The sequence below is a fragment of the Solea solea genome, chromosome 12 (assembly GCF_958295425.1).
Source record: "Solea solea chromosome 12, fSolSol10.1, whole genome shotgun sequence".
NCBI classification, from domain to species: domain Eukaryota; kingdom Metazoa; phylum Chordata; class Actinopteri; order Pleuronectiformes; family Soleidae; genus Solea; species Solea solea.
Window position 1 is genome coordinate 21,737,548 of NC_081145.1, and position 15,499 is coordinate 21,753,046.

At 40.4% G+C, this 15,499-nt stretch overlaps 1 protein-coding gene across 2 annotated transcripts in view; it reads right to left on the reverse strand.

Annotated features, from left to right (window-relative positions):
• The window catches only part of ripor1 (RHO family interacting cell polarization regulator 1), a 41,727-nt gene that overhangs the window by 11,879 nt on the left and 14,349 nt on the right, over positions 1–15,499 (reverse strand). For both annotated transcript variants that reach the window (XM_058645298.1, XM_058645297.1), the window contains exons 2-14: positions 7,632–7,755; positions 7,324–7,476; positions 6,465–6,543; positions 5,842–5,865; positions 4,403–4,456; positions 4,116–4,265; positions 3,944–4,007; positions 3,457–3,500; positions 2,956–3,081; positions 2,144–2,292; positions 1,906–2,038; positions 502–627; positions 16–191 (exon numbers count right to left, since the gene is read on the reverse strand). In XM_058645298.1, coding sequence (XP_058501281.1) covers positions 16–191; positions 502–627; positions 1,906–2,038; positions 2,144–2,292; positions 2,956–3,081; positions 3,457–3,500; positions 3,944–4,007; positions 4,116–4,265; positions 4,403–4,456; positions 5,842–5,865; positions 6,465–6,543; positions 7,324–7,476; positions 7,632–7,729 — 1,376 coding nt within the window. In that variant the 5' untranslated portion in view covers positions 7,730–7,755. The remainder of the gene's footprint in view (positions 1–15; positions 192–501; positions 628–1,905; positions 2,039–2,143; positions 2,293–2,955; positions 3,082–3,456; positions 3,501–3,943; positions 4,008–4,115; positions 4,266–4,402; positions 4,457–5,841; positions 5,866–6,464; positions 6,544–7,323; positions 7,477–7,631; positions 7,756–15,499) is intronic.

A 15,499-nucleotide genomic window follows, 5' to 3' on the forward strand; every position in this document is an offset into this window, starting at 1 on the left:
ACACTGAACACTTACCTGCTGCTCTCTGCAAGGGGTTGTGCTGTGATGGGGACCTCACTGATGGAGCGAACTTCACGCCTAGATTTCGGTGGAGTTTGAAAGGAGGAGTCACTGAGACAGAAGGAGATGTCAGGCTGTGGGGCGGAACTTCCTGTTACAGCTGGCTGAATCTCTGGCGTCACCACCACTCCCTACACAGCAAAAGAGATGTGGAGCCACTGAATCACCAGGACACACACACACAACACAGTAAACAAGCACCACCATGTTCTTCAGTCAAAACAGTGATTTTGTGAAACGTAAACGTAATAAATCAATGGGTTAGGGTTATATTCTTGTGCAGCTTAAATTTGATTTTCAGCCAAATTTCCAGTGACTTTGAGCGTCCATATCTCAGGCTGGTTCTCAACATAGGGAGTATGTAATGCAGTAATATTACTTTGTTAATAGCACAAAGCTGTAGATCAGTGTATCAAGGTTGTTGTTGTTGTTGTGCGTTACCTTATGATGTGTAGAGTTGCGTGGGCCTCCTACAGACAGCTGAGGGCTAGAGGAGTCATCGGAGGACTCGGATGAATTTGACCACGCCGTCCCATTCTCTGACTCTTCGCGGCGCCGGAGCATGTTCTACAACAGAAGAGTGTGATTTCAAAGTGTGGACTGATGATGGTGAACACAGTTTGGTGCCTAATGTCTTCCAGAGGAGACACTAGGTAAATGAATTAAAGTGAGGTGTTTTTGGCAACGGGACGGCGGTTTATACACGGCAACGTTTTTTATTAATAACATCTGTCCAGTAATGTAGGTTAGTAGATATGTCAGGTGATCACTGAGTCCCTGTAGTCTTCCAATGAAGAATTATGAAACATAAAAATCATTGCTATGGAACCTAGAAGCAATCAGATGCAAGAAAAACACAGATTCACTTCACAAAAGGCAACAAATCTGGACAGGAGTTATTGACCCACTAACTTCAGTGTTTGAAATTTAGAGACTATTATTCTAGATTCCTAATGTTCTAATCTACACCATCTTTACTGACTCTAGTCTACACAGCAGTGGGGACTGCATTGCTGCAATCTGCCGTGGCTCCACTCGACCGTGACTTACTGCAGTGAGCTGTCCTGTTGGTAACCTGTCACTAGAGGAGCAACCCTTGCTAAGCGGGTCCCTGAAGAGGTCCAGCAGCGGCCAGTGCTGCCGCCTGGTCAGATTCCGAGGCAGAGACTGCACATCAGGGTAGCAGCAGGTGGAATAAAGGGCAATAGAGCCAGTTATGGACTAGGGTTTATTGGCTGAACACTGAACACTTATATCTCCTGTTATTCATTCATATTAAACAGCCTTATTACATGGAATCTACACAAACGACCCAAACGCATTAAGGTGTGTGTCCTACAGCGGAATGGTGCTCTTTATTTACCTGCACCTTTCTCATTTGTATGTTTCACATAGCCTATGCTGTTATACCATGTCTGTTGTTGTGTTTTTAGTATTTGTTTTTTTCCCTGTGTATGCACTTGTGCATTTTGTTAATCAACCTTCTGAGGAACAACAGACGTAAATTAGCCAATGGCTTTAATGTGGCATGTGTGAGAGGGGGCTGAGAGTTTGCCCAGTGCTTACAAAACAAACAAACAACCAAAAAAACAACAAAACTACCACTTTAAATGCAAATATGTTCTATTTTCTCCTCTTTTATGACAGTAAACTGGACAAAGTGGACATTTTGTGCCATTTTTTCTTTTATAACCAATTATTTAAGAAAATAATCCACACACAGACAAAAAACGGTTGCAACCCAAAGGAAAATTTAAATTGTCTACTTCAGCAAAAAATACCAGCAGTCAGCAACTTTTCCAGTATCCTTCCTTAATGAAAGAAGAAGGATATGTAAGCACTCACGTAGAAGGCTTGTTCACGTAAGGATGGCGTGTCAGGTGGACTCTGGTTAAAGATCGTCGAGAATCTCTTGTTGACACTCGGAGCCTTGTTGACGGTGCTTGGCACTGAACCCTGGTCATCTTTATCAAAAGGACTGACAGAAGGAGGAGGAGGAGGTGGAGAAGAATGAATAAACATTTTTTTAGCAATGTTCTGTAAATCAATGACACTTCAGTGCAGCTCAGTCGTCTTAACTTACTTCCACGTTACTTCCAGGCTTAGTTTGATTGTCCCAAGGTCATTAATGTCCACGGCAACCGACTGTGGCAGTGCAGCAAACAGGTCCTTCGTCTCGCAGGAGACACTTCCAACAACTACGTGATTGGCTAAGCTCTTTAACTCTGTCACCTAAGAGACCACAGAAGTAAAGTTTGATTTACAGTACCATTGTGTTTCATTCTGGTGGAATACATTACTTTAAATGTCCAAAAATTCTCTTTTGCGAAGTGTCTCAGGGAACTATGGTGTCCTTTGCATAGCAGACAGAATGTAAACACTCTTTCCTCCTTATTGGTATAAGTGTGGCATCATCAAATCATCAAAATTGCAATACGATCAAGTGCAATATTGAAATCCAGCTACACTGTAGTTGAAAATGGCGTTATGACGAAATCCTGCGGTGCTGCCGGAAATCAATGGCCCAAAAATCTGATTTGTTTGTTGACAGACAACAGAAAAAATGCCAAATCTTTATGATTTTTATATATTTTTTCATAAAAAGTGATAACATGTACCAATTATGAATCATATCTCAATCAGTATATGTCAATATGATTTTTTATGATAATGTGTCACTCTAATATATGCATGAAAATGACGTGGATCTAGACTACTTTGTTTGTGAAGTAAGCTTCCATGTTTCCTGATACACGATGGATCTTGATTTTTATTCCCAGTAAGAAAAATAAGATAAAGAAAGATTAAGAGCTGTAGCTGTGACACAAATGTCGCCATATTCACGTTAGTTTAACTGAAAAACAACCCCAAGTTAATTAAAAAACAAACACCTACCTTCACAGACAGATAGTCGTTGATAAGGGGCAGGAGCACCGCGTCCTCACAGTCCCACACCTGTTTCCCATTGAGCTCTATTCTGCCTCGGAGCTTCCACCGCTGCCGACCGTACCTCATAAAGATCTGACAACACACGCACGCACGCACACAGGTCCAGTGTAGTTAATGAAGTTAGTTTTGACCCTGTCCGGACAAACATATGTTACCATGTTCACTGCTTGTTTTCCTCATAGACACGTGAAATGGAAATAAATACCAATAGACTCCTAAAGTGGGTTTCCATCAGCCTGTTTTTATATGCAATTTCAATTTGCAGATAAAAGATTAAAAAAATTAATTGCACTCAACACCAGCCTCAAAAAATACAGTTAAAGGGTGGTGATGTGCACAGATTACACCATAATCTATAGGACTGGTTCATCCATTCATACAATTGCAGCCGTTTACTCTACACACACAAAAGTCTGTTCATCTGTTCCAGAGCGAGATTGGACTAACCTCATATTGGTCACCAGCACACAATCTGGCAAATCCAGCCAGACCTGAAACACAGACAGAAACATAATGTGACCTACCAGCTCCTTAAAGACCCTCATATTATATGACAATATGAATATGAAAAAAACCTACAGAGGATAGTAGCAAATGTGTGTGTAGCTAATACTGTGAGACTTCGAATTAAACATGTTACCATGCATGACATTTGTGTGTCCAATTCACCTAATCCCCTACCTGCCCGTCTTCAGATATTACTTTTATCTGTGTAGCGGAGATTAAATGGAATATAAATAAGGAGTGTTTGCACAGTAGCTGCCACACAGCCAGACTTTAGATAGCCATAAATATTTTGTGATTGTTTGAATAATGTGTTGTTGTCAATTATATTATTCTTTAACAGCCTCAGGAGTACGAGTGAAACAAATAAGAAAAGGTTGAAAAGAAGAAGGAGAAAAGAGTGAAGACACAATGAAAGGGTTATTCCTACCTTTCATCTTTATGTGAAACTCCCCCAGCTGGTTCTCCATCTCACTCTCCAACACACACATGTTCTACACAGAGGACAATCATTTCATTTAGTAATTTCATTTTAACATACATGAACTATACAACTGGCTTTTCCTATAATATATATATAATCTCAGTTATCTCAGTTTTACCTCTGTGTATTCTTTGTATCCCTTGTTGGCTTCAGTTAAACTCTCCCTCGCCTCCTTACTGCCCGGTGAGGCAGTGAACGCCTTCACCATCTTGTTGGCTCCGTCCCTGAGTCTCCTCTGCAGGCAGTAGGCTTCATAGAGCTCCTCAATCTGTTAGAATAGAAATAATCTGCATGTATTCGGTGTTTATGTGATGACCACACACAGCAGCTTACGCTAGAGACATTTGTTCACATTTAGATCACAAACACATTTCCTTAAGTGTTCATTGATCGCAGTCTACTTACCTTGCTCAGATGAAACTCCAGTCGTCTTATATATCTCTCCGTCACCTTGACTTGCTGTTAAAGTGAAGAAGTAACACATATCCAATTTGATTATTTTGACTGAAATTGCAATAAGATTTGCGATATCGGAGGATTATTCCCATTTTCATTTGAATAACATATTTAAAATGATTACTGTGTGATATTTGTTGATATTAGTCACATTTTGGCTTTAAGAAATAATATTTTAAAAATTTTGATTTGAAAATTGCAGGTCATATTGCGATTTTGATAACATTTCGACTAATTGCTCAGTCCTAGTGCCTACCAAAAACACTGAGGTCTGTCAAATTGACAGTGTATACAGTACTTTTCAAGCACAGAGAACAAGATGTTGTTCCGGAAGGTTCGTTTGGTCCATAAAATGTTCGAAAATGTAGAAAAATATTGATCAGTGTTTGTCAAACCTGGAAATGACGATGTTCTCAAATGTCTTGTTTTGTCCACAAACAAAATGATTCAGTTTTCATGATTTCTTTGTTATATGGAGCAAAGAAACCAAAACTTACATTTAAGAAGCTAAAACGATCAGAACTCTTGTTTTAATCATGAAAAAAGCCCTCAAACCGATAATCATTATTATTATCGGTTATTTGAGGAATTGTTTCAGCCCTATGTAACACCATTTGATTAGATCGCTGTTAAAACTACCATCAAAACTTTTGACACACGTTTTTACTCAAACGCCAACCATGAGGTTTTTAAATGTGAAACATCTGTGAAGGAAGTATTGCACATGACTAAGAATTATAGTCAGAAGAGACTAGAAATACGTGGCGTTCGATAAGGGTGGGAATCAAAAGAAATCTGTTGAGAATTTAAATATCCATATTTGCACCCAGCATAATATTGATTATTGTATCCCATGAGTCAGGACAGCAATAAGAGTGAGGACCATGACTCTGTTATTGTAGTACTACAGTTAGTGATGTGGGAATATAACGTTATAATGAACTACTAGACCACAGGTAAACATTAACATTTACTAAACGAGTGAACTTATCTCTAAAACAAGACAAACATTAGAAGAGATATGACTCCTCTTTGCAGCTCAGGTAAATATGTAAGGCCAGGGCCACACTGGATGCATGAGCAGGGTGTCAGAGGGTCTTGTGCTTTGTGCATTTAGGCAGCCATGTTATCTTGTAATGCTTTTTATTTCCATCTGGTTTATTCATATGCCATGCACAGGTCATAGCAAAACACATATTGAAAAATAGTTTTTTGACCACAGTTTCAACGTCTATATCTGTGAGTAAGTCACAAACACAACAAGTAAAATAACTCCAGCTTTTTCAGTTCCCTACATCCACCTAAATGCTAACATTTAGTTGAGAACAATGTAGTTATTTACAACATTTGAAAGTATATTTATGGCAAAAGAGTTGACAATAACTCACCTTGTCCACTTCATACAGGAAACCCTGAAGAGGAAGAAAGCAACAAGTTATCAAGGGCCCAAACCATGGGCTGTACAAAGTCACAACATATCAATATGAACTAGAAAATCTACTCTAGTAAAAATCTAACTTACGTACTCCATTACAAATACTATGAACTAAAGCTTTAAGCATCCCTCTCTGTGTGTCTGGTGTTACAGCGTGTCCAACAATACAAACACTGTAGCTACAGGGGAAGCTGCTATCTTATTACTGTTGTGCTTGTCCATTGTCAAACGCACTTCCTTTGTGCTATAAATCAAGCCTTCTTGTTTCATAACAAACCATCAAAAACAGAGACCTCTTCATTATTTCAAAGCCAATACACCACTGACTACGTAGCAACACGTTAAAGCAAAGTGAGAAGTGAGAGATAAAATAATAGGGTACAATCATATACTTATACATATACGTTAGTGATATTTTGCTTTGTCAGATTTGTTTTTTAAATGTTGAGAAAGCTCAAAGCCACACACACTGAAACAGTGTGACACTAATAATGAATGAGTAGCTTTGCTCAAACAGGGAAAGTGATTGTTTTCACTTTAAAAGCAAGGGAGTGACAGGGACATGTCAGGACGTACCAGTCTGGAGTTCCTCTTTGATTCTTTCATCTGTCTGGTGAGGCTGTCCAGATCTATCTGATGGACCTGTAGATATGACCTGAGAACACACACACACACACACGGCGGTGACTCCATTGTGCTGTCCAACAGTGACTCACTACCTCTCATGTCATGAGGGAAATCTTTATACCTCATGATTTGAACAGATAGATACTGAGAATTTTACTTTGTCAATACTAATCATACATTTCTGAGGAAATATTTATATATTTAAAGGAAAATATTAAGAACTAAATATTTGGCTGAGATACATGTGAGATGGTGCAGCACTAATCTGTTTTTTCCCTGCCTCCTCCAGCTGATTTAGTTGGAAAATCATCAAAAAGTCAAACAATATTTCCTGCTCTGTTTTAAGCATTCATACACATCCTGAGAACAACTAAACGAGAGCGAAAGGAAAAGTAATCAGCTGTTTCTCTGCCAGTCCCTCAAGTATTACATCTAATGATTTAACGGCGGATCATTAAATACACCATGTTTTCCAAGAAAAATTGAGATCATGTATCAATAATTGTTTTATTTATCGAATTGCAGACCTTTAATTTAATAGGTCCCTAGAAATACCCACTCCGAGTTAGCTACTAGCTGTTTGCAGTCTTCACCTAGTCTGTCATCTTACTCTGAACTCTTACACATGGAAATCTTTTCATGTAAATGACTTATACTACCAGGGATAACTTCAATCATATCATCACATTTTCTCTTTCTAAAGCACCCTGCACTAGTTAAACAACAGAAGAGCCCGCTATGCAGACATATTAGCCTCACACATGGTGTGTGTGTGTGTGTGTGTGTGTGTGTGTGTGTGTGTACTTACTGAAGGCCTTTCTTCAGCGCCTCAAAGACCTGGTCCAGTCTCTCTGGCTGAGGGACTTTAGGTGGCGGGTTGGACTTCATGGACATAGTGAACATCCTGCTGACTCTGCTAGGCTTCCTGCTGACACCCGGCGTGCTGAACACTGAGAGGTTCCTGTAACACCAGCAATGTCAGTATACCATAAAGGATTTAGTTATAACAATGTAGTTTATGTCCTGAAACATCTTATATATATATATATATATATATATATATATATACATATATATATGTTGAGTTTCACGTGACAGGATGTCCTGTGCATGTACCTGTAAGGCTTGTCGTAGCTGTTGACTCCAGTAAAACTCTGGCTCCTAGTGATGGATCTGGAGGTGAGGCGTCTGACGGGGCGAACAGACAGCGACATGGTGGAGAGAGATCGGGACGGACTCCCTGTACAGAGCAGAGGAAAACAACAGTCACTGCTGCGGCCTGCTCACTCACTCACTCACCAGCCATGTTTTATCTGTCCTCCATCTCACACACATCTGACGAAGCATCCACTTCTTTACAAACAACTACTAAAAAAATAATCGAGACATTAAAGGAATACTTCACTGATTTGCATTTAGCTTTGTATTACTAGAATAGGGGTAGTATTTGAGAAAAATTGTGCTTCCCAACCTCAGTTTCCCCTGAGTCAAGAAATATCTTCATTCCTGTTTTTTGTTACATGCCCACCAGTGACACACTAATTCCGTACTTTTTAGACCTCATTCCCAGAATGTAAACAGTGTCTGCCATCTTTGCTAACAGTTAAGCTAACATGACCGAGTGTCACTGGTGGGCATGTAACAAAGAAAAAAAAATTGTGCTTCCCAACCTCAGTTTCCCCTGAGAAGAGAAATATCTTGTTTTCTTTTTGTTCCGTGCCCACCAGTGACACTTGGTCCGAGGCTTGAAACTGCAATGCTAATTCTGCACTTCTTAGACCCACTTGTAGGGGGACGGGACCTCATTCCAAGGATGTAAACAGTGTCCGCCATCTTTGCTAACAGTTGCGCTAACAGGACCAAGTGTCACTGGTGGGCATGTAACACTAAAAAGAATGAAGATATTTCTCAACTCAAGCACAATCTTTCAAAAATACTACCCCTATTCTAGTAATACAAAGCTAAATGCAAATTTGTGAAGTGTTCCTTTAATAAATAATAATTTGTTGCAGCCCCTACTGTGGAGACTTCTTACACCTGATCCAAATGTAAATATTGTAGATATTCATAGAGTTCACAACACACAATTGGTAATAAAACTATGGGGAATTAACTTAAAGGAACCGAAACAGAAAAACAGCTAATATAGTAATGTAGTGTTGGTGACAGTCTGTACATTTCCACACACAGTTAAAGTACAGTTGTAGCTCTATGACTACTACTGCCCTTTTCCCCAGTATGCGAACACTTGCAAGACCACACTTCCGAGGTCTACGGGGATTTTGCAAGGGGGTGAACTATTCCTTTAACATTCTGTGGCCTTTAACGTGAAGCAGCGCTGTGTTGCTGTGGCCGATTTCTTTCGGCCAAAGCAGAGTTTTTCTACTCTGACCTATCCGATGTCCTGCATCCTGTTTCTTCTGGAGCTGAAAAGCTGAAAAGCCTTTTTTTTGCAGGACAACAGCCAAACCCGCCCTCCCACAGGACAGGAAATGTCACAATTCTACAGGAAGTCCAGATGCAACAGGCTCTCCTGACAGGAAATTTAACAAAGGAAGATCGTCCTAAGGGGTGAGCAAAAAAGGTCACTTCTGGTGGAGTTCAGCTACATCACAAGGGATGGAAAGAGTACTTAGCATTATTTATTGTAGAGGAAGTAATCAGATTAAATGAAAACATTGCTCGGAAATTTTTATTCTTACAGCCAGCTTTGAAAATCATTATGAGTGTGCACAAACATTGGAATGAGGACTTGTTGGTCAGTCCTTACTTTCTGACACACCTTTTAAGACTTGTTTAAGGTTCCAGATTTGGTTCTAGGGTTAGAGATAGAATTTTAGAAATGTGTGTGTTGTGTGAGAGCGGATTTGTTGACTTAACCCAGTTGAAGCAGGCACACACACAGGCAGAGGAGCTTGAGTGGAGCGAGAGATAGAGGAAGAAAACATTGCAGAGAAAAGAGCTCGGCCTGCCAGAGGCGTCGGCTGGACAAACAGAGCAGGTGGAAAAGTTTGCTCATGCTGGCTCCAACACATTCAGACTCTTTCCTCTTTAATGTCCTCGCAAATCATCATGGGTTGTTGACACAGCAGTTCATCGTCTCCGTGATTAAGTCAAAGTTATTCATTCTCAAGTGATAACTCAAGAGATCTAATACGTGTGTTTACGCGCAAGTAGGCGCTCGTGCCGTTATTGTCATTCGCTTCACACAAAATTTGCACGACAGGTCACGAAAGCCAATCAGCGCTGATATTCATATCATAAAAATGTAAAATCCAATATAAATATCATATATATCTCATGCTTCACTGTGCACAGACTGTAATCAGCAACAGCATTTTAGCTGAGTCATGTTGTGGGCTGTTAATTTATTTTTTTTTAATGGGAGAAAAATATTTCTTACACAGTTGGAGAATTATGTCTTTGAAATAGCTTGACATTGCACAAAGGTGTTGCCAGGTGGTAAAAGAGAACAACTAACAGTTGTCACAATTCAGGCATGATGCAGCAGTGGTGGACAAAGGAAAACACCTATGTTGTGATTTAAGACGATTATCTGAACTTAAATGGGGCCATTTCTGTCTTTAGTTTGTGAATGATGCTCTAAATACTGCAGGGTCTCTCGCAGCAATGTTCTCATTCCACTTAGAGCAAGCGTGTCGTATATCAGACAAACCTAGTACACGTCAATAGAATACATTCAGTGTACTTTTGAATCAAAGCCTTGTGTAAATGTCTAACTGCATTAGGCGGCCTGCTGCAGTGTTCTCACACTGAGCACAACAAACCTCTGCAGTTTCATTCGGGCAGCTGGCAGTCATCAAATGTGTTATTCCTCTCATGGTCTGTTGTATTCTCATCCTAATCACCTTTTTTACACACCCCTTCAAACAATGATCAGATAAGCAGACTTCAAGAACAATAACAACATACAAACGATAACACGTGCGGTTCAAGCAACATGCTGTAGATTTAATTAAGATTTTCCTACTTTCTTCTACAGAAGAGGGATCTTTCCCACACACCTTCACACGCGCAATTCTCCCCACACCCTGCTGCCCTGTCTCCGATGTCTCCCCGAGCTTCATCAATAAACTTTCATTAGCTAATCAGTCCACATAAAGTTTTAGAACTCCTCAGCTCCTCTTTAAATCATTCATCCAGAAGTCCAAATGGATCAACTCAACCAAACGTGCGCCGTGTTGCCTACCTGATCCGAATAGTGATGCGGTGCCGTGTAATAACAATAGACTCCAGTCACACCATCTCCTCTGCTATTGATGATGTGATGTAAACAGCTGTGACTGTGGCTGTGTGTCACACACTCAGCCTGTGCTGAGCCACTGTGTGACACCACACCTATTGTTTGATTCCCTCTGGCCTCCCTCTCCCAGACCATTCTGGAAAAAAGCTCACTCACTTATACACACACACACACACACACACACAGACACGCCACAAACAGGGTGACCTAAAGATGCTGAGGTGAGTTGGTTTAATTTACATGCACATATTCATTCTCCTTATCAGGGATGGGGCTCAGTACAGATAATCGAGATGAGTATTTCCCAGAATGTGGATGAGACTTTGGGTAATCAGCAAATTCTCGTAAATCCTGACGACTGCACATTTAAAGATGGCCAATGTTTTCCTATAGATAGATTTGGCTACATGCAGCAGATAAGAGAGACCTAACTATTCTGAAAGGCGGTGCCAACAAAGACAGGAAATGCCATGAACTAAGTGTATCACCTCAAACATCAGCATGCATTTTAGCATGCAGAGTGAAATGCTGCACAGTCTCATATGGCATGAATTCACTTTACACAACCTCAACTAACAGCAAGATTACTGTCCACATTTTTCTGCAGCATGACCTTTGATTAAGGTCATGCTGATATACCGTTCCCCCCCCCGAGATCCTCACCATTTCAACCACCATTACAGACTTTTGGTTTATTTCTACAAAGTTTATTTATTTACAGAGGCTTCATTTTTCAGTTGTGATTCCATTACTAGGGATTTAAAAGCTTCCCCCCACAAAAATACGTAGGTAATAATCGACAGAAAGGTTTAATTATCACTACAGGAATATCCATGCACCTCCAATACGACAACATTTCTCAACTCAACGCGGCTGGGACCCTCAGAATAGCAAACAGTACGTCAGCAGCTTATTTGTTATGGCCACTAGCAGCGCTGTCCTCATCGGAGTCACTCTCACTGGGTATTTATGTATATGTGCATGTGCACCCCTGGGAAAGCTGGGCCTGTGTGTATCTCTGTCATGTAAGGAATGTACATTCCATGCACACACACGGACGCACACAGAGGAAAAACACTCCAGAGCCTAGAATAATAACAGTGCACCTGCACCCGGAATTGCTGAGCCAAAAATTGTATTTAATTTTGTATTTAAGGTAAAAGAGGCAGGATATATTTTGGTGTTACTTTCCAATAATCCCATAATAACCTTTCAGCATAAAGCAAATCAAGTGATTAGTCACCTCTGCACCTCCTCTGGGCTGTATCATAGCATAAAAAGTACATTTGTAGTGACAGGAGACCTTGACGGCAACGAGGGACGACATCACACGCGGCACAACAGACAACATCCTGCTCGGTTTGTCTGAACAAGATGTCAAGCTTTGTATGAGAATAGAAACAAAACACCGGATGCAAAAAATGGAATGGTTGGGGCTGGTTATTTTGGTACTATTCTTAATGGATACACCAAAAAAAAAAGAAAGGATCGTACTGAATCAAACCTAGCTGTTCCACTCGGTGGAAACAAGGTGTTACAATACAAAAGAAAATACCAATACATCGAGTTGGACAAAAAATAACATGAGTCAATGTTGGCAGGGACATACGTATTACCTCGGGTCATATGTAATGTATGACGCAAGTGTGTCCGTCCATGATCAATCGAGTATTCTCAAGGTCTGTACAATCAGAACAGACAACAGAGAAATGTGTTCTTTTTCTCAAGAACAAGAACAAAGTTGGTTAGTTCTGGCCAAGACATTTCATACTTCATGAGAAACTCAAGTGCAGAACTCCTGGGACGTGCTCATAGGGGATGACAACATTTCCTCTGGCCAATCAAACATTCAATAAAGACAATAGTTGTCGGATGCCACACAAGAAAAAAGGTTCTGCCCAGATGATGTGTCAAGGAAAAGTGGCAAGAGTATGTACAGGCCTTTCAACCTGGACAGCAGCTTTAACCAAATAAGTCCAAACATAATCCAAACATCCTTCTGCTTTCCAATTCAAATGGGAATTCTTTGTACGGAAGCAGCACATGTCTCAGGTCTCATCTCATCTCATCAAGACATTTCACTGGAACTAAGTATCAAACCAAGTATCAATCTAATGCATATTTTAATATTTTGTCTTTCTCTGAAGGTAAACACAACTGAATTTACTGTATATACCAAGTTATAATATAGTCCACTTCAACAGAAATCACAATGTGCTGACATGCAAATAAGACCCAGTTGTGTTTTGTGCTATCGTCCATCATTTGTTTTGCAAAAAAAGTGTCTTCTCACAGGTAAATCAGACGTATTCAATGTCAATGAAGCAGTGTTCCCAGTACCCTCTCCTGGATTCAGCTTCTACTAGTTGTCTGGCAGAGTCCATGCATTCTCGAGGCAGAGCAGTGACGACACATGGGATGGGATTTCAACAAACAAGATAAAAAGTGTAGCAGAAACTAATTACCCGACTCAAGCCCTGACAGTTGTCTCCTGGTGAAATGTGGCCTGCGATATCTTCATGTCATGTTAATAGTTTCCTCCCCTCATAACACTACTATTTCATACACCCCCCCCCTTGCATACTGTACATACAGTCCAGCCGCCTCAAAACTTCCAAGCCATTCAGGAGAAGGAAACCCCAGAGGGAGCAACATCCTGCAAAGAGGGCAGGGTCAGGAAGAGACACGCACAGTTTATGGCTACACTGACTCACTGGAATAACCCAACACACACTGGGCAGCCATGCTTGATCATTTCCAGGAAAAGAATATCGAATCTGAAAATGTAACATGAAGATGAAAGCAAGAGTGAGCATAATGTTTTTGTTGTGTAGGACCAGAGCACAAATTAAATTTATTTATTCTATGATTTTAAGACGACAATGCACTGGTATCATGTCTAAATGACGGAGAGGTGAGATTATACTTCTACTTGAAGGTAAAGAATTACAACTACAGTAAGGTATGTCACTAAAATGTCCCAATGGTGGGGGACACACCAAGTCAAACACACCGGCTGACCTTTGTATTGAGTTAGGGTGTGAACAAATGCATGTAACTGTTCTTTACAACACACAAATACTTTTAAGCACTTTTCCAGTTTACAGTTCTAGCTGGACTCTACTCAACTCTACTCGGCACACCATTTTCCATGAGCTTAACGTGGGCAGGGTCGTCATGACACCGTTTTATACGCTTCAAAAACACAAACAATGGAGGACATCGAGAAAGAAAATGAAGAAAGAAGGTGGCGGGTTTGATTCTCATGTTGGACATCGCACTCATGACTCTTCCAGGGACGACACTCTCTGACCAATCAGTTGCCGGCAGTCTGTTGACGTCACATTTTTAGTATCGGCTCAGCTCGCTTGGAACCAGAGCAGGTAGAGTCGAGTCGAGCCGAATAATTCTACAACTGGGTAATGGAAAAGCATTTATAGCACCATTTATTTGCTGCTGGGAAACAAAATAAAAATAATAAATAAATAATTTGATCAAAAACCTTCCGTGTGCCTCAATAGAAAATGTGTGATTTTGTGTGTGGGGAGTGAGCAGTTTACAAAGCAACACAATCTTCAGTTTTCAGTTAGAAAATGAATGTCCAATGGTGAGATAAAGCGGCAAACATATTCTTGAGGTACCACAGTTTTTATAAGGAGAGCCTCATGTCCGAGCTGGCAGCCATGTTGTCAGTGAGAGCTTAAAAAAATTGCATTAAGGACTATTCTTTAAGTGGTTTGTCTTCCCCCTTACAAGGTCTCTAACCAACATTAATGAATATACTGTTCAAAAATACAAATTCATAAAACTTAATTACCCAAATAGTAATATTAATCCATAAAAATGTAGCTGCAGACTGGCAAAGAAATGTAATATCTCACTTCAAACTGGAAGTTATGTGCAGCTTCTTCCTGTTTGTATTCATACACACAGCGATTATTTAAAACGAGTGAGGTCTTGTTTCAACTGAACTACTGGTGACTACAAAGAAAGACACACTTATAAACAGCTGCTGCATCATAATCCAGATCCTATGACCCAAGACTGAGAGAAGATCTGTTGAGTTGAGATGAGTTCAGTCAAGAAGATCAAACTTTCACAAGGATCTGCTGAATAATTGTTGTTGCTGCTGCTGTTTTGTACACTCATCACCTCCTCCATTAATATATGTAATTGTTGTGATGGCAACCTAATATGTACAGCATTTCCACGACAGTATTTCCATTTGGATGACTGCCCTCTCACTTACAGTATGTCACAAATCAGGGGCAGAAAACACAGCCGTCACAGACTGAACAGAGACAGTCTGGTGTTTCCATCATGGTACAGTTTGGTTTGGTACAGTAACGCATGACACAATAGAACATGATGGAGGACCATTTGTCTTGATAAGACAACAAGCTTTGTGTGAACGCAAGGGAGTGACACTTTTCTGTCGCTGGTCTAGTTCCACCCTACCGTTCCATTTTCTTAGCGTTCCCATGGGGTACCAGAGTAAAAGGGTATGGTGGGGGCTGGTTATTATGGTACTACTCCTAATTTGAACACAAAAAAATATGTACTGTATTACTGTATTCTTGTTGCCACACTTTCACAGCTAGGTCATCGGTAGAAGTGCCCGAAGACATTCTCCGGAGATTTTCAAGCGAGCTCCCTGGTATAATCTCTGGGTAAAATCCGAGTGAGTTCATGTGGAACCAAAGCAGGAAGAACTCTGGAT